General features: G+C 38.5%; 1 protein-coding gene across 1 annotated transcript in view; it reads left to right on the top strand.

Moving 5' to 3' along the window:
- LOC106062053 (mitochondrial inner membrane protease subunit 2-like) overlaps positions 1-23,266 on the top strand; it is an 89,968-nt gene extending 66,702 nt beyond the window's left edge. The window contains exons 4-6 of the mRNA XM_056025724.1: positions 18,902-18,967; positions 20,133-20,235; positions 21,701-23,266. Coding sequence (XP_055881699.1) covers positions 18,902-18,967; positions 20,133-20,235; positions 21,701-21,853 — 322 coding nt within the window. The 3' untranslated portion in view covers positions 21,854-23,266. The remainder of the gene's footprint in view (positions 1-18,901; positions 18,968-20,132; positions 20,236-21,700) is intronic.
- Positions 23,267-23,363: the final 97 nt, after the last annotated feature.

The raw sequence follows: 23,363 nt of genomic DNA, 5'->3' as shown, positions 1-23,363 counted from the left end.
AGTTTTCTCTCCACCTATTTTAATGTAATAAACACAGATTTAATTTCTTAGTATCCAACTTTGACCTCTCGCAAATGATATCTACTTTTCATGCTCATTTTACACAAGCAGACAAATTCTTGTGTGGTTGCCGTGAAGCCACGTGACCAGTGGTCATGGCGTCTAGTGAACTATTCGATGCGTAACGTAGGCTGCATAGATGAAAAGAAAAAAAAAGTCGACTGATCTAAAGTTCATTGTAAGGAGTCAAGATCTTATCTTCTTATCTTATATAATACAGACGTTACTTCAAAAAAGAAGATGATTACGTCCTACGCGTCATGCATTTAGTCATGCATATTAACCAATGACTTAAATTCTGCCAAGTCACTGGTTTTCCTGGCTAGCTCAGGCAACCCATTCCATGCTCTAATAGCACTAGGGAAGAAGGAGTATTCGTACAAATTTGTCCTAGCATATGGGACGAGGAATGTGCCTTTAGATTTCAGAATGTTTTCTTTTATCCATTCATAGCATTTTTATTCGCAACTCCTTGAAGAAACTCGAACTTATTGTTAAGCAGCTGACAGCGACTAACTTTACGTATAAACTGCAAGCCTTTATATATAGATCCTATAGCGACAAAGAGACACTGACAATCCATGCTACCAACAGCTCTTATTAGTCGGGTCAATCAGTCTGTCATCAGTGGTCCCCCTTGCGGTTGCTAAGTTCAGAAAGTGTGTCTGTCTTCAACACTTACATTCCTGTCTGATTTATCTGGAGCCGTGCTATTACAGGTGAATGGTATTTAAATGCCCGATGAATTTAGTTTGCCTGAACCATTGTGACCCGATATTTGACAGTGACCTTATCGAATGACCAAATTGACATTGAAAGCTGTTACACATTTTACTTTTATTGATTGCGATAACGCATTTGTCAGTGTTGTGAGTGTCTATGGTTAACAACCGGAGTGCATCCATAACCAAGAACTGTATTACTCCTGTGTCCTGATTAATATATTTTATTTTCTAACTTCCCTTTGTAATTTGTAATATCATGGCGAGTTGTCTTTCACCTCGGGTGATGTTTATAAACTGTTCAGAACTGAGTCCTTGTGGGCTATTCAGGGCCGGTCTTAGGCCACTGCAACCTATGCGGTCGCAGTGGGCCCCGTGCTTTCTTAGGCCCCGAGCTAATTCTATGTTAATTATTAAATTGCAAAATATATACAAAAAATATTCCTGGAAATGTCTCATACAAATCTCTTTAAAAATAGACAAAATTGTCATTTGTGGGTGTCATTTATTACGGAAAATGCCAATCCTACGCGATAAAAAAAAGACATTATCAGCTTTCATGAAATAAAATGTAATAATCGGATGAATTTTCACCTGAACCGAAAGTTCCAATTCCTTATTTACTTTTATATCGCAATTTTGTACTTTGTAAAGAATGAATAAAGTGCAAAGTCGATTTTTTGTTTCTCATACGAAATCTTAATTTTCACTTATTATCCTTATTCCCACCCAGACTAGGCCCCGCGCAATCAGTTTCGCACAGGGCCCGGCAATTGTTAGGACCGGCCCTGGGGCTATTCAGAACTGTAAAAATGTCAATAAAAATAACGATTTGATTGTGTTATTATTTGTTGGTTGTGTGGTCTGACTGGAAGACTTCTAGGCTTGACTAAAAATGTTTTATAAATGTGGATTCACCATCACCATGGCAACACGAAATTCTTGTCGAGGCTGCCTGGATGGCTGCCTGGTCGTGCGGTTTGCGCGCTGGACTGTCGTTCAGATTTATCGGTGGTCCAGGGTTCAAATCATGCCCGCTCCCATCCCCCGTCGTCCTGCGGGAGGTTTGGACTAGGAAGTAATTATCTTCAACTCTGAAGGAACATCCGAAACATGTAGAACATTTTACAAACAATAGATTTAACATTAACATTTTTTCCCCAACTAGCTTTGAGGATTCAGCACGCACACTCATATATATAAAAATCATTTAGCTCTAAGGCAGGGGTTCTCAACCTGTGGATCGCGACCCCCTTGGGGGGTTGATTGGCGATTCGCCAGGGGTCGCCTAAGACCATCGAAAATATGGATTGTTATTGTCTACTCTTCTATTTCTGTATGTGTGTATTTGGGGCGGGAGGGGGGGGTCGCGGCAGAGTAGAGGATTGTAAAAAAGGGGTCGCCGAGCTTAAAAGGTTGAGAACCGCTGCTCTAAGGCGTCATCGTAAAAGAGAAGCAGTGTGGCTTACTGCAGGCCACCTTTCACTTTAAAACTTTCTTTATCTACTTCATTTCTTTGAATTGGATTGCAGACTCTAATGTAGTGTCTTTGGTAAACTGGCTCTCAACACAGCCTCTGATTATCTCTGTAGTACATCTGTTAATGTCTCAGAAAAGTCACTTCACTTTTTTTGTATTTCTACTTGTCAAGTGTAACGAGGAGAGGCCCGTGTTTAATATTTCAACACCTTCTCCAGCCTTAACTCTCGCAGAGACGCAAATACCGCGAGAATTTAGCGCTACGAGATTTGAGCGAGGAAGATTTCACTAGGTTCTAATCAGCTGACGTGAACGTCATCGACCACCCAGTGATAAAATGCAGTGCATAGCTTTACCAAGCTGGAGAGAGAGAGCGCCCTGATTGGCGCCCTGTTAGTCATCCAATTGCTTGGAACGAAACCTCTTTTTTTTTTTTAAATCATTTCCCTAATTAGATGATTCTTACCTTTAGTGACACAATTTTTGTCAAACGGTAATACATTCATTCCTCTAGTTCTCTGCACTGCTTGTTATGAACTTAATGGCTATTCCTATATAGACCAGTTCATTTCATCCATTACTTCTTTTTACCTTTAAGTTTACTTATCCCTTAGTCTGTTTGACCGTTGGGGCGCCATGAAAGATTTGTCGACCGTCTTTCTCCATTGCCCTATGTCTTTTGTCTTAGAACCTCTTTCAGTGGCAGGCCCGTCCATTCTTTTATGCTGTCTTCACATCGCTTTCTCTATCTGCCTCTTCTTCTGTTTCCTGGTACTGTTCCCTGAAGGAAGGTGTTCTTTTAGCCTCATAAAAAAAAGCCAAATTAAGCCCCACCCCCTTTACTTTGTTAGTCTATTCTATTTTCACCCTTTCAATCTATGTGTGGTCACTATACTTATGTCCTGGTCACTATACTGATGTCCTGGTCACCATATTTATGTCCTGATCACTATACAGAAGTCTTGGTCACTCTTTTATGTCCTGGTCATGATACTTATGTTCTTGTCACTATAGCTAAAGCCTAAAGCCTGGTCACTATACTTAAGTCCTGGTCACTTTATTTATTCCCTGGTCACTATACTTATGTTTTGGTCACTATATATGTTCTGGTCACTAAACTTATGTCTTGGACACTATACTTATTCCTTAGTCACTATACTTAGATCCTGATCACTATACTTATGTCCTGGTCACCATATTTATGTCCTGATCACTATACAGAAGTCTTGGTCACTCTTTTATGTCCTGGTCATGATACTTATGTTCTTGTCACTATAGCTAAAGCCTAAAGCCTGGTCACTATACTTAAGTCCTGGTCACTTTATTTATTCCCTGGTCACTATACTTATGTTTTGGTCACTATATATGTTCTGGTCACTAAACTTATGTCTTGGACACTATACTTATTCCTTAGTCACTATACTTAGGTCCTGATCACTATACTTATGTCCTGGTCACCATATATATGTCCTGATCACTATACAGAAGTCTTGGTCACTCTTTTATGTCCTGGTCATGATACTTATGTTCTTGTCACTATAGCTAAAGCCTAAAGCCTGGTCACTATACTTAAGTCCTGGTCACTTTATTTATTCCCTGGTCACTATACTTATGTTTTGGTCACTATATATGTTCTGGTCACTAAACTTATGTCTTGGACACTATACTTATTCCTTAGTCACTATACTTAGGTCCTGATCACTATACTTATGTCCTGGTCACCATATTTATGTCCTGATCACTATACAGAAGTCTTGGTCACTCTTTTATGTCCTGGTCATGATACTTATGTTCTTGTCACTATAGCTAAAGCCTAAAGCCTGGTCACTATACTTAAGTCCTGGTCACTTTATTTATTCCCTGGTCACTATACTTATGTTTTGGTCACTATATATGTTCTGGTCACTAAACTTATGTCTTGGACACTATACTTATTCCTTAGTCACTATACTTAGGTCCTGATCACTATACTTATGTCCTGGTCACCATATTTATGTCCTGATCACTATACAGAAGTCTTGGTCACTCTTTTATGTCCTGGTCATGATACTTATGTTCTTGTCACTATAGCTAAAGCCTAAAGCCTGGTCACTATACTTAAGTCCTGGTCACTTTATTTATTCCCTGGTCACTATACATATGTGTTGGTCACTATTTGTGTTATGGTCACACTATACTTATGTCTTGGACACTATACTTATTCCTTAGTCACTATACTTAGGTCCTGGTGTCTATATTTATGTCCTGGTCTCAATACTTATGTCCTGGTCTGAATACTTATGTCCTGGTCTCAATACTTATGTCCTGGTCTCTATATTTATGTCCTGGTCTCAATACTTATGTCCTGGTCTCAATACTTATGTCCTGGTCTCTATATTTATGTCCTGGTCTCAATACTTATGTCCAGGTCTCAATACTTATGTCCTTGTCTCTATATTTATGTCCTGGTCTCAATACTTATGTCCTGGGATGGCTGCCTGGTCGTGCGGTTTGCGCGCTGGACTGTCGTTCGGATTTATCGACGGTCGAAGGTTCAAACCCTGCCCGCTCCCATCCCCCCGTCGTCCCGCGGGAGGTTTGGACTAGGAAGTAAACTATCTTCAACTCTGAAGGAACATCCGAAACATGTAAAACAAACATTTTTTACTTAGTTCCTGGTCTCTATATTTAGTTCCTGGTCACTATACTTAGTTCCTGGTCTCTATATATAGTTCCTGGTCTCTATACTTAGTTCCTGGTCTCTATAGTATTTCCTAGTCTCTATATTTAGTTCCTGGTCTCTATACTTATGTCCTGGTCTCTATAATTAGTTCCTGGTCTCAATACTTAGTTCCTGGTCTCTATAGTATTTCCTAGTCTCTATATTTAGTTCCTGGTCTCTATACTTATGTCCTGGTCTCTATAATTAGTTCCTGGTCTCAATACTTAGTTCCTGGTCTCTATACTTAGTTCCTGGTCTCAATACTTAGGTCCTGGTCTCTATACTTATGTCCTGGTCACTATACTTGTGTGAATGTATTCTCTGTATACTCTCACTTCACAGTCCATTCGTCTGTTGATGATGTTCAATTCACGATCAAACTATTTGTTTGTTTGGCAATCGTTTGTCGAGCTCTAAAAATATCCTCCTCCAGAACTGCCACTTTTTCTCCTTTGTTTTTTTTTTTTTTTATTAAAAAATTCCACCCCTCTCCATCCCCCACGTTGGCCTATCCAGACTGTGGTACTCACCTGTAACAATAACAGACCTAGTCCCCAGTTGATCATTCGCCAGAGACCTGGAAATACCATTTCTCACCTTGAGATAAGTGTGATGGGGGGGGGGGCACCGGTGTCTTGTAGCTCACACCTGGGAGTCCCCTCGCCATCGCTTGATGATGTAAAAACATCGAAAGTGTGACTCCACTTAAGAACGACATCCAGATCGCCCTGAACTTTCCATGCATGCTATTTCTACTAGTCTTTTCGGCGCTTCACTTCTAGTGCCGGCTCAAGTGATACATTGGCCTCAACGCTTTTACTAATATTTTAAAGTCGTCGTTTCTTGGTTTTGAACAGAGGCCAAGAAGTTGCCATGACTCAACCGGCTGGTCTGTTTCGAATTAAACCCACCTGGGATTTATCTCCTGACTCCTCAGCCACATTTATTGTTTGTATCTGGCAGTGAAGATAGGCGGTGGTAGCGTAGAGAGAAGTATTACTTTGTCTCGAGAACAAAATATGAGATTGACTTATTTAGAAGCTTGTTAAGATAAGTTTTAATCTATAGGGAGAGTTCACATTTAAATCTGTCATAATAATCTGATCTTTGTTTTTATTACAACCCCTGCTCATTTTATATCAACTCACTCTGTCTGTGTGTCTGTCTGTCTGGCCAAAAGTTTGTTCACGTTATTTCTCCGACACCCAATCTTGGATCAAGCTGAAACTTTGCACAATTATTTCTTTTACCTGACAACACATGAATAAAAAAAAAATAACCAGTTAGTTATTTAACTATTGGTAATAAATTACTTTGTTGGGTATCTCCAACGAGAGAAAGAAATAGTACTTGACTGAAGTGTTGGTATAAGCTGAATTAGTCCCCTTTCTATTTGGGCTTCCATCTAAGGCTAGGTTTCGGCTTACTTTACATTCTTAAAGCAAATAAAATACAGTGAGAAAACGAAGAGAAAGCCGTGTGGAGAAATGTGGGGTGATATGATGGAAAGTAAAGAAAATAAGAACATGAAAAGAGGAGAATTGCGAGTCTTTTAAAAAAAAAATAGACCAAAACAAAAAAGATACTGATGTCGCTGTATTGAAAGCTCACTGGTCAAGTGTTGCCAACTATAACGTAGAAATTAATGTGTGCTCCAAGTGAAAGAGTTTAGAGATTCACAGTGCTAGAAAAAATAGAATTATAGTGACTTTTTAAATAACAAAGCTTATCAATATTTCCTTATTTAGCACCATTTATGAAAATATCCCATACAACCCGCTATTATAATTATTGTACACAAATGGTGACGCGGTGGCTGAGTGGTCAAGCGCTTGGCATCTTAACCTGGGGTCATGAGTTCGAATATCGGTGAAGAATGGAATTTTTAATTTCCGGATTTCTAGGGCGACTCTGAGTTGGTCATTGTGCTGGCCACATGACACCCTGCTCGTTAACCGTTGGGCAAAGAAACAGCTGAGTTTAACATCATCTGTCCTATAGTTCGCAAGGTTTGAAAAAGGAAATTTACATTATATACATAATACAAATAATCAATAAGTCTTAACATTTTTCTTTCTATCTACATCTTTCTCTTTCTTCATATCTCTTTCTCTCATATTTTCTCTTTACTTATTTTGTTGGCTTTTCTCTATCAATCTCCTCTCTCTCTCTCTCTCATTACAAAGTTTATATCAAATCAGTCTGTCTGTCTGTCTGTCTGTCCGTCCGTCTGTCTCGTAAAATTGTGTACACGTTATGGCTACTACTTCCCTATGCCGGATCAAGTAGAACTAACATTCATTGTCACTTACTTAACATAAACAACTAACATATCTTTTTTTTAAGTAGTGGTAATGGACCTCATTCACCAATCGTAAACAAACAACATTTTGCCACGTGGTTCTCTATATCTTCTATACCAGGGGTTCTCAACCTGTGGGTCGCGATCCCTTTGGGGGTCGATTGACGATTTGTCAGGGGTCGCCTAAGACCATCGAAAATATGGATTGTTATTGTCTACTCTTCTATTGCTGTATGTGTGTAGGGGTGGGGGTGGGGGGGGGTCGCGGCAAAGTGAGGAATTGTAAAAAGGGGTCGCCGAGCTTAAAAGGTTGAGAATCGCTGTTCTATACAAATTACGCAATCCATAAAGGCTGTCGCGTGATACGTAATTTTCATTGTTTTATCAATATTATCACGTGGCTAAATGTTGTTTGTTAACGATTGGTGAATGAGGTCCATTCGACAATAGTTTCATTTAGAATAGGGCAAAATAAATTTTACAGTTTTGACAGATGTGGCCTTAAATGTGCAGTTCTGATCCTAAGCTTTGTTTTTAAGTATTTTTAAAAATATATTTTTCTTGTTACTTTTCTCTGTCTCCACCCCTTCCTCACCGCCTCTCTGTTTACTTTTTCCCCCTCTCTCTCTCTCTCTCTCTTCTTTTGTTTTATTTTATTTCTTTCCCTCCTTCTGTTTCTCTCTCTCTCTCTTTTCTCTCTCTCTCTTCTCTCTCTCTTTTCTCTCTCTCTTTTCTCCCTCTCTTTTCTCTCTCTTTTCTCTCTCTCTCTTTTCTCTCTCTCTCTTTTTCTCTTTCTCTCTTTTTTCTCTCTTTTTTTCTCTCTCTTTTCTCCCTCTCTCTCTCTTTTCTCCCTCTCTCTCTTTTCTCTCTCTTTTTTTCTCTCTCTTTTCTCCCTCTCTCTCTCTTTTCTCCCTCTCTCTTTTCTCTCTCTTTTTTTTTCTCTCTCTCTTTTTTTCTCTCTCTCTTTTCTCCCTCTCCCTCTCTTTTCTCCCTCTCCCTCTCTTTTCTCCCTCTCTCTCTTTTCTCTCTCTTTTTTTTTCTCTCTCTCTTTTCTCTCTCTTTTCACTCTCTATTTTTCTCCCTCTCTCTCTTTCACTTTCTCTCTCTCTCTTTTTTCTCTCTCTCTCTTTCTCTGTTTTTCAGTTTCTACCTTTTAGTCAGAACTTTTTCTTCCAGACTGCCCTATGTAAAAAAACAACAACCTGAAAATGTAGAGGAAGAGTATTTGGTTAGGCCAGCCATTAACTCGATAGCTAATTGAAGGCTAATAGAGTGAGTGCATGACGTCACTAGCGTGTGAGTGCACTCTTTGAGGGAGTCTCGTGTTACGTCATAACCGTGTTGACACACCAAACACTAGCCTCGCTTTCATGTTCTGTTAACTGAGGCTGACACCGCTACGTTTTCAATGTCAAGGACAAGGGTCGTGCAAGAGACCGGGGGGGGGGGCCCAAGGGTGATCTTGTGGTCAACACGTTGAAACGAAATGGACCTCATTCACCAAACGTAAACAAACAACATTTAGCCACGTGGTGCTTTATTTCTTCTGTATAATTTACGATCTCATGTTTAATTCATGATGGTTGTCACGTGACAGTTTTTGCCATTGTTTTTATCAATAAGATCACGTGACTAAATGTTGTTTGTTTACGTTTTTGTAAATGAGGTCCATTCTGTAGTGCTTATTTGCATCTATTTCCGCACTTGTTAAGACCTTTCTGAAATGTAGTGCTTATTTGCATCTATTTCCGCGCTAGTTAAGACCTTTCTGAAATGTAGTGCTTATTTGCATCTATTTCCGCGCTAGTTAAGACCTTTCTGAAATGTAGTGCTTATTTGCATCTATTTCCGCACTTGTTAAGACCTTTCTGAAATGTAGTGCTTATTTGCATCTATTTCCGCACTTGTTAAGACCTTTCTGAAATGTAGTGCTTATTTGCATCTATTTCCGCACTTGTTAAGACCTTTCTGAAATGTAGTGCTTATTTGCATCTATTTCCGCACTTGTTAAGACCTTTCTGAAATGTAGTGCTTATTTTGCATCTATTTCCACACTAGTTAAGACCTTTCTGAAATGTAGTGCTTATTTTGCATCTATTTCCACACTAGTTAAGACCTTTCTGAAATGTAGTGCTTATTTTGCATCTATTTCCACACTAGTTAAGACCTTTCTGAAATGTAGTGCTTATTTTGCATCTATTTCCACACTAGTTCAGACCTTTCTGAAATGTAGTGCTTATTTTGCATCTATTTCCACACTAGTTAAGACCTTTCTGAAAGCCCTATTTTTTTTTTAAAGTAAAGTTCCACCTTCAGACTATGCGATCTATAGGGCAGATGATGTATAGATCACTTTTTTCTGTGGCCCACTGTTAACGAGGGCTCTATGTGACCAGCACAACGACCAACCGCCTTTACTTTTCCCCACCTGGTGTCAGGTAACCCCAGATCGCGACGATCCATGGTGGCGACTGATTGCGCAGTGCAGAGCGGAACACTGTCCTGTTGGGGCATACTTTGCCCGGTTCCGCACGAACTTTTGACTCCAGATGCCGTCACTGTGGAGAGAGCGTCGAAACAGTGTCGCACGTCTTGTACGAGTGTCCCAAGCTCCGCGAGCTAAGGTGGGACCTGCCTGTGCCGTCACTCGACTTGTATGGTAGCTACGAGGCACTACGCCGGACGGCTGAGTTTCTGGCCAGAGCACTACGGGAGGACTAGTCCTTCCTGCTCGGATTTTTCAATAGGAGTTCATCTCAGGTGTCAGGTAACCATTAGAGCTGGGTGGATGTGAAGAAACAGGTCCTTTTAAGTATAAACTGTCTTTTATTGTGCGCCATCAAACATAACATATTTACAAGGCGAACGTTCTCTACGGATAACCAACTCCACTAGATGACTTCCTCTCTTCTTGTTTACACACTCGTCACTTCCCCCAAGTCCCCCTAACTCTCCGATACCCAAACTTGACCGTGTGTCACGGTTGACCACACACAGTTTTACTGTGTCACAACAGTCCTCCCAGGGCAGAGGAAAAATTTTGATCGTATCAAAATTTCATGAACCCAATAGTTTGGATGTACATCAATAATGTTTTACATCGACAAGAAAAAAAACAACAACAATGACATGTAATAAAAAGCATCTTCTATTATGAGAGAACTGATAATGCATACGACGACAAATCAATCTTCAATAGAGGCGCCCCCCCCCAAAAAAAAAAATCCGAAATTAAAAATCTCAGTCATCACCAGGATTCGAACCCAGGACCCCCGGATCGGAAGCCAAGCTCTTTACCTCAGCCACCGCGCTTCCCACAGCCCCATTTAAGGCCTCGCTAACTAACACGAAAAGCTTCTGACCACAGGTGGTTAAAAACTTGTTTTGTTTTGATAGAGATTAAATTTCATTTGGTTAAAACATTTCTTGGATACTATAGAGCAGCGGTTCTCAACCTTTTAAGCTCGGCGACCCCTTTTTAGAATCCCCCACTCGGCCGCGACCCCCCCCTCCCCCCCCCCCCCCCCCCACACACACAGCAAAAGAAGAATAGACATAAACAATCCATATTTTCGATGGTCTTAGGCGACCCCTGGCAAATCGTCAATCGACCCCCCAAGGGGGTCGCGACGCACAGGTTGAGAACCCCTGCTATAGAAAGACCTTTAATATGGTGAGAATAGTGGTGGGAATAGCTTTATGGTTTAAACACCTTTTTATGATGGTTACAAGAAATGTGTATATTGTAAGAAACCCGCCATCAGAGTGAAAACTTCCATCGAATGAGCGGGAACTACATTTTTTTGAAGTTGGTTTAGTATTCTTTAAATACCCTTTTTAAATAACCCTTTTTTTTTGTGGTCTGCATGGAAATACCTCCGAATGTCGTGGTGATTGGCTTCAATAATTGATAGACTAAAAAAACCCAACTGGTTCTGCTATGACGTCAGTGGGATGACTCACGTGACCTGACTCCACCAATCAAGAACTGAGGTCACGAAACTCTAATGTCAAAAAGGTCCTCAAGTTTCCTCTCCGGTTGTACGTTAGTCTTCACTCTTTAGTTACAAGATGGTTTTGTTGTGTAGAGGGACCTGCACTTTGTTGTATATATTGTTTCTTTTTTCTTAAACTTCAAAAGGAGAGATTCCTAAAAACGAGTTACCTTCCTTTAGTCGCAGTTCCTGTCTGTTAAACGCGGATACATAGGCGGAACATATGGGGGTCGCCTTTCACAAACTCCTTTTGCTATCTTCTTTCAAACTCTCTCTTGTTCAATGTTTTACAGGTTTCAGATGTTTCTTCATTCTTGCCCGGTACCATCGAGAGCCCAGAGCGCATATCACACGACCAGACAGCCATCATGTTATAAGTCAATGTTTCAACGCGTTCGGTATTGTGTACAGTTATGAAAAATAGTGTACTTCAAGTGTACGGTTACTGTGTATAGTGCTCATTTGTTCTGTATAGTTACGATCATACTGTATAATCGCTCAATATAGTATACGACTGCTCTATATATATTATGATTATCACATGCATTTGTGCTCTAGGATTATGCTCACTTGTTAACAAACCGTATGTCAACTCGCTCTGTTTGTCCGTCTTTCTGTCTGTCTGGTACAAATGTTGTACTCGTGATTTCTCGCATTTTCCCATTCTCAGACAAAGTTGAAAATTTGTACATTTATTCATTGTTTAGACAATGCATAAAAATATTTTAAAATTAACCAATTAGTTAATGAATTAGTGGTAATTAATTCATTTTGATTTATATAGAAAAGGAAGATAACTCTATCAGTGTTGAGAGACGACAGTAGTTGTGCTATTCTTTCCCTTTGGTGTTTTTTTTTTTTAAGTATTTTTTATATATTTTTTTTTCACCTTCACTTTGTACAGAATTCTAATGGAAGAGCTGAAATCCATGTTTCTATTAGGAATTTAGAGATAAAGTCTTGAACTAGAAATAAACATTATATATTTTCCTGTCCTAAATGTTCTAATTTGGTTTGGTTGTATTTTTCTCTTGTCCCCAGTCGCAGCTCGTCCACAGTTCTGCAATCATTCAATATTTTTGTTTTACAAGGATTTCGCAGTGCTAGCTATTGACATTGAAATGAATTTATTTATTTTTTTTGTTGCGATGTCCCCGAGTCAGCTAGATAGTTTATTCTGTTTGTCCAGAATGTCCCTAGCAACTATCAATCAACTCAGTGCTTCATTAGTTTTTTTTTCAGCTGCACGCATCATCATCATCATCATCTTTTTTTTTAAATCTTCAGCTTCAGTTTGGCTTGTTTAGACTCTTTCGATTCAGTATCCCTCGCAAATTCTTCTATCTTTTTCAGCATTTTTTTAAAGAATCTACTTGATTTGAACCTTGATTGAGGCATTTCAAGAGAGGGAAGTGTAGTTGGAAAAAGGGGGGGGGGAGTTCTTCGGTTATTAGGTACACAACCAAATTATACTGCTTTTCAATCCAATAACTCATCCCCCCTCCCTCTTTTACTGCCACCACTCATTCTGCTAGAGCTGAAACCGTGCAACCCCCCTTGCTAATTTGACCAAGATCAATACATGATTAAAATGTCATCGATTAGCGCGTATTCGCTTTGTAGTGCGCCATTTTGGGCAGTCATGTGACCGAGTTCATTGCTGGGGCGGTGATTGGTTCATCTTTTGTTGAGCGGCGAAGTACAAGCTGTGTTTTGATTGGATCTCAATGTTTGTTGTGCTTTGTCTGAATGATGTCTACTAGAAGCGTACAATACGGGTTCTTATAGTCTCCAATGGAGCGTGACCTTAGAACCATGTCGGATCTATAGATTATGTTCCATTTCATCTGTAATGTCCAGTGTTCACCAAACCAGTAGTAACCATAACCGAACGTCCACCAGAGCTTCCATTGTTCAGAATATTCGCAGCTTGACCGAACTTTTTATATTCGTCAGCTGGTTGAGTTCATATAATCTCAATGCTTAACTCTTTCTCTCCGTAATTACTTTCCTTGTTCCGATAAAAATGATTCATTTTGCTCAACTGTATTTCACTATCCTGTTATAATTTAACTTCAATCACGTTTTTGTTTGTTTTATCAGAAAATGTTATAGTTGGTGTCGAATTAAAAGTCAAATGCGTGCTCTTTTTACACTGCACAAATTAAAGTTTATAAATCCAAAAATAAATTCAGTTTAACTCTTTTTCTCCGTTATTATTTTCACACGTTTCGAAAGAATTCTTCATTCTGCACATTATTAATTCACCCCCCCCCCTTTGTTATTATAACGATTCAATAGCTTTGTTGTTTGTTATCAGAAAATGTTGTAGTTGTGATAGGATTAAAGGAAAAATGCATGCCCTTTCTATACAACACAAAGACATGTTTATAAAAGTAAACATTTATTTAATTTAATGAGGTCAATCAACGGTGGTATCGTCGATTAGGAGAGAAAGAGTTAATGGGGGTCAAATCAACGTTGGCATCGTCGATTAGGAGAGAAAGAGTTAACGGCCCAACTTAATGTATTAAAACGTACGCAATTTAAAAAGCATTTTCAGCTGAACAATTTGTAGCACTTGGGGATTTGGAGATGTGATGTTGAGAAGGGGCGGTTCTTGTCACCACGCTTAAAATAATTTCCATGCCAGAGCGGTCACTCGGTGTCACGGGTATACAAGCCACATGCAAAATTACGAAAAAAGTATCCATTCTCAGAATTTGGTGTCTAATTGCTTGCATTAAGATTTAAAAAAAAAAAAAAACTAACGAAAAAGAGGAGGGGGATAGGTCAAGGTCGAAATATAATAGAGATTGAATTGAGAAGCCGAAGAAAAGTCATATGAGTGCGTGTATATGCCGGGGGGGGGGCGCATAATGGAGTGGCTGTTTTCAAGTCAAAAGTCTATGTTGGAGAAATTACGATGCGCAGGTTAGAAGAAAACGAAATAGGGGTTACTGAGACAGACAGACAGACAGACAGACAGACGAGGAGCTGGCCGTAAAATTTTATTGCAACAGATACACTAATTCACCGGCTAAAAAAAGTATGTTCGTTCAAATGTGGCCCGTTTATTACAATGGACCTCATTTCACCAATCGTAAACAAACAACATTTAGCCACTCGATAATATTGATAAAACAAAGAAAATTACGTATCACGTGACAGCCTTTATGGATTGCGTAATTTGTATAGAAAATATAGAGAACCACGTGGCAAAATGTTGTTTGTTTACGATTGGTGAATGAGGTCCATTCAAAAAGAAGGGGATGTTCCTGTCATTATTATCAATAGTGGCATGAGATCAAATCAACGGGCGTAGGCCTCCTGCTTAGTTTCTATATAAACAAAGCATTAGGCTTGAATTCTATGACTTACAACTTATTCCAAAACTAATGCGCAACCAACTAGGTATGGTAATATAGAAGGTGTGATAGGCATTGGGACATTGTTAACTCTTTCTCTCCATAATTATTTACCACATTCTAGTGGAATCAACGTTGGCATCGTCAGTTAGGAGAGAAAGAGTTAAAATTGTAAGTCATTGGAAGATCAACTGTCAGGCATTGAGACATTGTTAAAATTGTAAGTCAATTTTTTATTTAAAGACTTCGTTGGCAACACGGAAGTTCAATTTAGAGACCTTGACATTGACATCGTGAAAATCTCCCATCACTATTGAAATTTTTTTTTTTAAAACTTTAATGGCCACGAACATTTAAAAAGATTGTTATTTCATTCGACGCAATGTGCCTGCAATAGTAAGTTTGCTGTTTTGAGTGACCAGTAGTGGCATTGTGTGTTGAAGGAACACTGGTGGACCTTTGTTGTTTGACTTGAGTGAACTGCTGAACACCGTGTGTGTATGTCAGGTACGACTGTGCAGGAGTTAGTTGGCTGTCGAGTGCTGACACGGACAGAATGGTTCAAATGACTTAGAAATAAAGTTAATGTTTACTGAAATCTTACTTTAGTGTGTAGTAGACTTCTAGTTTTAATACCATCACTTCATACGCGCTCCGGACTGTCATCTAAATCAGGGGCGGCAATCTACAGCCCGTAATGAACCTTCATTTGGCCCGCCACTTGTTTAGTAATTAATAATTGAAATTAATTTTATTCACAATGCAAAATTTCAAGTTTTTAATAAGACTTAGCGATGGAGCCGCGGTGGCTGAGCGGTAGAGCGCTTGACTTCCGAACCGGGGTCCGGAGTTCGAACCTGGTGAAGACTGGAATTTTTTATTTCTGGATCTTCGGTCGCCTCTGGGTCCACCCAGCTCTAATGGGTACCTGACATTAGTTAGGGAAAAGTAAAGGCGGTTGGTCGTTGTGCTGGCCACATGACACCCTCATTAACTGTAGGCCACAGAAACAGATGACCTTTACATCATCTGCCCCATAGACCACAAGGTCTGAAAGGGAAAAAAACACAAAAGAAAACATTATTTGTGCATCGAGGACAATAACAAAAGAAAAACCAAAATCTAAAAAAGAATTATTTAAAAAATTCGTCCATCAAAATCGTTTTCAAAATTGTATACTGCCCAGAAAGCTGCTTCACTTTCAATCTATTTTGTTGTGTATCGCTAAAAGTAGTAAAATACGTTCTGATCGCTATTTTGTTGAACGATGCAAGCTTCCCATTGCTGCCAAGTTTTATGTCCTTTTAAGAAAAAGGATTTCGAAACAGTAAATTAATCTTAAAAAAATAAAAAGCAACAACATAACTTCTTGATTCGAATCAATGCTAACAAATTTTCATCAGAGTTAATCTCAACAAAGGATGGGAAGCGTGGTCGAGAGGCTAAGTACGCTTGAACTTGGCTTGGCTACCTAGGAAGGGGGCTCAAGGTTCGACACCCTGCTCGAGAAAAATTGTTTATTGAGGGACAACTACAGGCAGCACGGAAAACCTTCTCCCAGATACCGCAATAATGAGATTGGACCATAGTGCTCTGAGCATGCTATAGGCATTAAAGTAGCGCCATATAAAATTTATATTTAACGATTGGCAAACGTAAGTTCCGCTTTTTTATCATGGATGAAAGTACGCTATGAATGATACTACGCAAATGGTATGATTTATAAAAAAAAATAAAAATAATTTTGTTACTGAGGAAACAAAAGTGTCAATTATTTTCTCAAGACTTTGTGGGAGGTCTATGAATTGTAATAATATGCAATATTATAACTAATGAAGCCCGAAATATAGGGAAAATATCTGGATTTTTATTAGGTTTTTCAATTGCCACTAACCATTTCAAGACATTCTCTGTAAAACTGCCTAAAAATAATAATCACGTGCTGATTTTGAAGTTTTTTGGCACGCTCTTTAAAACGACTGCCCATCACTGGTTCGAATGATCCTGGCTCTGAACCCCCTCCCCCCCCCCACCATCGTCCTGCTGAAGGTTTGGGCTAGGATGTGATCAAGTCCCGGGGGAACATCCGAAACTAACTAGTCGATGTCTCTGGACGTGTCCCTGCTGGACGGACTTTTGAAACTGGAACTTCCCAAAGTCTCTCTTTCTGGAGGCCGAAATCGTCTTACAGTTTTTAAAGAAAAGTTTATTGGAACTATGTTAAAATAGTCTCCTCTCCCGCCTTTTTTTTATTTGCGCCAATAATAATAATGTAAGCGTCAATCGGTGCACTGAATGTAAACGTGTACGCTAATGTGAACACAAACTACTGAAAGAGAAACACGTCACGTGACACACACTTTAAATGTGTACACTTCGCGGGCAAGCACGGAGTACGGAGCTAGTATTATCTTATTTATTTAAAAATCGAGGAAGGAAGGCTACTTCTCCACGGTCGAGTATCTCACGATCAACCTCCCAGTAATCGATACCACCGACGTACTTGACATTTAAGTATCGACGATGTCACAGAACGGCAGACGTAAGGCAGGCAAGAGTTTGTTCAGGGCAAAGGGAAATTGACAGACTATGAACTAGCTCTACTGCTAGATCTCTGTGTGTGTGTGTGTGTGTGTGTGTGCTTAGCCCCACCCACTCCCTACTTCCTTCAATATCTGCAAGCACTTGAAAATGTCTAACTAACCACATGAACGCACAATCTGGACACAAGTTTTCAATTTTGTTGCCCGGTGTGTGAAGGGCAGACTGATCTCCGAGCAATCTGACCTGGTCAGCTCAGTTGTAATAATATTTAGCCTACACTGGTCTCAGATTTGTTCACGTTAGAGGTCCAGGCCTTTCAAGTCATCACATTGTCAAACACGCTTTTTTCTATTCTTGATCTGTGTGTTGACGAGACTTGTTAATCTTGGGAAGAAAAACTAATTTTTTTTGTGTGGAAAAGTTGGACCTCCCCACCCCTCTCCCGTTGGTCTTATAATGGTATTGGCTTGCAGGATGATTATCTTTAGTGTTTCACCTAAGGCGTTATGTATCCAGCGATCCTGGGAAGGTACTGGCCTTTGTCCGGGAGGTGGGGTTGTCTACGAAGATCTGAATTTTTGAATTGTGAACATATAATATTTACATAAGATTTTTACCAAATTATTACATTTTTACTACCTTTACTATTTTAACTGTGAATAGACCTTGTTTTTAACGAATATGACTGTATAGAATTTAGCTCTTGTTATGTAAAGGGAGAGTAATCCTTAAAGGATTACGGGCACGACATGGCCTAAATTGTGCCTAAACTCAAAACTCAAACTCCAGCGATCCAATATAGTTTATTTTCAAATATTGGATTCCAAAATCTTGAAGGAAATTCTAATATTTATGCTTTCAGAAAGATAATATTTTAACCCACTCCAAGATCGTTGGCTTTAAATTTATTTGATCAGAAATCAATTCTAGAAAGACTTCTGAGTTAGAAATTGAAATCTGTACCATTTTCTGCATCGCCCCCCCCCCTTTTTTTTTTTTAGCTTCCCCCCACCCCCCTTCTGCATGTTCCCTCCAAACGGGTCTATCCAACCTTTCTCAGGAAAAACAAAACGCAATTTTTACTAATTTTTTTTTTCGTCTATAAAAGTACTTGGCTACACAGCTCTAATACCCTTAACACCTGACCAAAGTTGGGGAAAAGAAGGCAGTTGGTCGTTGTGCTGGCCACATGACACTCTCAACTGTGGCCACAGAGACAGATGACCTTTACATTATCTGCCCTTTAGATCGCAAGGTCTGATGGGAACTTTACTTTTTTTTTTGTCTTACAATTATTGTTTTGAGCCCAAATTTTTTTTTTTTTTTTTTTTTTTTAACTCTTGCTAAAGGGAAACAACCCATGTGACGATTCTCCTATCATTACATTCATTGTAATGTCCCCTTATAGTGTTAAAATAGAAAGTTCCATTGCGCATCTATAATGATAATTAGCCTTTACACATTGTATTATGATCCCGATTCTTCATAAATGAAAGGTTCACAAGACTGACATCTTGGGTTAATGTGAATGTTATGATTGTCATTTTGTGTATGGTGATTGCCTGTACATGGAATGTGAATGTTATGATTGTCATTTTGTGTATGGTGATTGCCTGTACATGGAATGTGAATGTTATGATTGTCATTTTGTGTATGGTGATTGCCTGTAAATGTTCTTTAAGGAGATATGTAATAAGATTTTATTCACCTGTTTTGTATTCTCTTGTCAGATCACCCAAAGATCCAACGACATGGTTGATCAAGCGAGTTGTCGCCCTTGAAGGGGATCAAGTCAAGTAAGAGTAATTTCCTCTTGTTTTAAAACATTAACATTGTATTGTAGCCTATATATGATGCATTTAGTCTAACATCTAGATCATTTAAATTTTTTTGGAAAATATAAAATATAAATTATTTTAGTATGGCCTTGTAGTAGACAAGCTAATACACATCAAGACCAACATATAATTCAGGTCACCATGAAGTATTGACACATTACAAATAAACAACAACTGAGTTTCTATGGTTACTACTGTAGGCCTGGGCATGCGTTCACAGTTGATTAGATTTTATAAAGTTCATACCCTTCTTATCATTAGTACCTGTTGTCCACTAGGTTTAAACCAGATGTTCATAATAAATGTTCTTTCTATAGCAGTAACTTTGAAGGCTAAATGTAATACAGCCTTTAGGATGGCTGCCTGGTCGTGCGGTTTGCGTGCTGGACTGTCGTTCGGATTTATCGACGGTCGAGGGTTCAAACCCTGCCCGCTCCCATCCCCCGTCGTCCTGCGGGAGGTTTGGACTAGGAAGTAAACTATCTTCAACTCTGAAGGAACATCCGAAACATGTAAAACATTTTACAAACATTTTTAATAAACAAAGAATTGAAAGTAAATTCTTTCTTAAAGTCTTCGTAATAAAATAGCATATTCAAAATACTCTATTCTATTGTTTTGTTTACTTGGATGCCTTCTATCAGTAAGTCTTTATTTTGCATTGAATTTAACAAGCAAATAGACTCTAAAAGAGACGGAGGTCTCGGAATACACTTTAGAAATCTAAATACAGGCACAGATGTCAAATAATTTTTTTTTAATAGAACCCCCTTTGTATAAGGCAGGGGTTCTCAACCTGTGGGTCGCGACCCCCTCGGGGGTCGATTAACGATTTGCCAGGGGTCGCCAGAGACCATAGTTTTGTCTATTCTTCTATTGCTGTGTGTCTGAGCGGGGAGGGGGGAGGGGGGTCGCGGCAGAGCGTGGGATCGTAAAGAGGGGTCGCCGAGCTTACAAGGTTGAGAACCGCTGGTATAAGGTATACTGGGTTGGCATGACAACAAGAACTACTGCACTCATCCTTTATCTTCGGAATAATAGACAATACCTTTGTACAGCAAGCAGTCTCTTATGTTTTTCCTTTTTGTTCTTGTACCATAAAACTTTTGACTTATTCCTACAGGGCAGATAGTTGTTTTGAAGAAATCTGTGACGTGCCTAAAGGTCATTGCTGGGTTGAGGGAGATAACCGCAAGTGTAGTATGGACAGTAACAACTTTGGACCGGTAAGTATTTCTTAGCACTTATTGGTAGGAAGAAATTACTTGGAGTAGCCTTTAGTTTTTCTGATTTTCTCCCTTAGAATGGACAAACAAGTTTACTGTCAGGGCTATTTTTAGCTACCACGCTCGATTGCACATTCAGTCCAGGGAGCGGGTGAAAGTAGGTCAAAAGGAAATAAAATGTATTATCTAGATGACCAGCAAATTTTCATGTTGAAATCTTAACCAATAAATAAATAAATTGAAGTGGCCGGCTTAAATGAATATTTGATGAAAGGGTCAAGAGTGAATGTGGTTTCTGGAAAGTTTTTATAAATACTATACAAAAAATAAGAAACGACGGAGCCAGCTATTGTGACCATTGGTCAGTCCATACATTGAATAGATTAACATTATTATCATTTTAGAGTTGTCACCTAGTGTGCATGTTAAAGTTGCCAAATGTAAACAGGAATTTTTTCACATGAGCTTCTGGTAGCTTTGAGTTTCTACACAGAACAGTAAATAATGTAGGGGAGATAAATAGATGAGACAAGATTCTATCAGGCTTTTAATCAGCTTCATGTTAAGTCTGCTGTGAATTTATTATTGAACTTGAATTACATTATGCTTTTATTATGACGTGCACTATAGTTTGTTTGCTTTTGTTTCATGATTTCGAATTATTCTATTCCGAAAACGTTCTATTGGTTCTTCATTAATTCTAAAGCCCCCAGAATGCAATTGGCCATTGGGTCATCAGATTTAACTTCTAATTATACAAAGAGTAGTTGTTCAGCAACCACAACTATTGTAACAATAGCATTAAAATCGATACAGTTTGTTACAGCGCCTTGAGCCTACATTTTGTTTGTTAACAGCGCTTTATAAATACAATTATTATTATTATTATATTTATCAGTTTTCAAATTTCAATTCAATGATGCTTGGATTTATATGACTTGAAAGTTTAACATGACCTTGTGTCATTTCATTGTTGAATTAAACAGATTCATGTGCTAGCTGTTGTATTGAGAGGTAATAATTTATAAAATACACATACTTTAAGTCTCACTAAACAATGCTGCCATGTTAGCGTGCATTGGTGAAAGAGGAAAGTTTGTTGGAAATATTCTCATTAAGCGTTGAACATACAATATGATGAAGGACTAGAAAAATTACTACTTCTTTCAGACCTAGTCATTTATAGGGGAGATGATGGAAAGGTCATCGGTTTCACTGGCTGACGGTTAAAGAAGGTATCATGTTGCCAGCAGTATAAGCAACCGCCTTTACTTTTCCCAATCTAATGTCAGGTACCCATTAGGGTCGGGTAGACTCAAAGGCGACCTGAAAATTCCCAAAATAAAAATCCCAGACTTCACTAACATTGCGATCCAAAACCCTGTGGTTCAAAGCCAAGCACTTTATCTCTCAGCCACCACGACCCTATGGAGATCTTTAAATGGTTTACTTTTATTTCTTCTAGGTTTCCCTGGGACTGGTGACAGCGAAAGCAACTCACGTCATCTGGCCCCCGTCCAGGTGGGGAACATTGGATAAGAAAGAAGTCACTGGAGATAGAGTCACATTACGAGAGCAGGTACAAAGAGGAAAAGTCTTTTTTGGCTGGGAACAATAAGTTGGTTCCTTAGAGCGAGCTCTCCTGTTTGAAAAGTTCAAAGTTTGTTGAAAGGAAAATGTCGGATTTGGAAGAACTTGAAATGATTTTAAGTTTGCTTTAAAATGTTACCAATTTGTATTTATTTACACAGACACACACACACACAAATATTGAGTATGTGATTTTCTTTTTTTTACATCTGATATACATGTTTGCTAATTTTGAATATGCTGCAAGAATTTGGTTTATTTCCTAAACGTGTTCAAATAAACTTATAGGTCATTTAACGATGACTGCAGTTGAAGTATAAACAAAGTCAAACTGTCTTTTGTATTTGGGTATATGTGTGTATGTTTTGTATAGGATATCTGAAATGTCAGGGTCAGGGCATTTTAAATCTTGTTCAGCATATCAGTTGAACTAATTTACATAATTGTCATGAGTGTATGTTATTTGAGGAGATGGTAAATGGTAGTTGTGATCTGATGTAGATAGTGGGCAGTCTTTCAGTAGATCACATAGCAAGTAACACTGATATGACAAATGCTGGAAATATTTGTACTTCATACTTTGTTATTTGCTATTCTCTAATCAAACTAATTTCTTTTCATGGTGTTTCATTTCATGTTGCTTCAGATGAATCCAAGCAGCATGAATTTTGATGTCTTGCTTTACTCTTAAAGAGTTTATTAGCCATCTAGTATTATTAAAGCAAACCTCAAAACCAAATAGCTTTTTAAGTCGACTGAAATATACAACAAAATTCTTGTATCCCTTAGTCTGTCGAGTCTTTACACTAGATGTGTTGACCATCTTTCTCCATTCCCCCGTCTTTGGCGTTGGATAGTGTTTTTTTTATCTAAATGACAGGCCAGTCCATTCTATGTTGTCTTCCTATAGCTGTCTCTGTCAGCTTCTTCTTTTTCCTGGTGCTGTTCCCTGAAGGATGGTCATTGTGAGTCCTGAGGACCTTGTGATTTGACATACATTTAAAGTTTGTGTGTTTTGCCAGTAGTTGGCAGGTCATAGTGGGGTAAAATGCTGTCTTAATCCTGTTTCTTATCTCTTCATTTTTTATTTTAAATTTGCATATTTTAAAACAATGCTTGTTTTTGAAATATTTTGTAATTTTTCTTTGTATTTCTATTTAGGAAAAAAATTATTAGTTGATAGGAGTCTCAAGATTTTAGTAATGTGTTTAGAGCAATAACACTCACATTACTTCTATTCATCAAATATTATCTTTATTTTCATTGTTTTGACATACAGGAGAAAGGTTTTAATCTCCAAGGTGAATTTAATTCTTTTTTTTTAATGAATGAGTTATGGTTTCAAAAATATTTTGGATTTCAATGCATACATTTAAACCATTCAGATTTTTAACATTATCTCATGAGTAACTTATGGATTTTTGAATAAACATGTTTAATGAAATAAACTTTTTATTTGTAATTGTTTACTTCTTAACTTAGTTCAAGATTATTTTTTGTAAACAAAAACTTACTTCACACCAAGTCACATGATGAAC

This window comes from Biomphalaria glabrata, chromosome 4 (genome assembly GCF_947242115.1).
Source record: "Biomphalaria glabrata chromosome 4, xgBioGlab47.1, whole genome shotgun sequence".
In the NCBI taxonomy this organism is placed as follows: domain Eukaryota; kingdom Metazoa; phylum Mollusca; class Gastropoda; family Planorbidae; genus Biomphalaria; species Biomphalaria glabrata.
The sequence above is the reverse complement of the archived record's forward strand: the minus strand, read 5'-3'. Positions and strand labels throughout refer to the sequence as shown.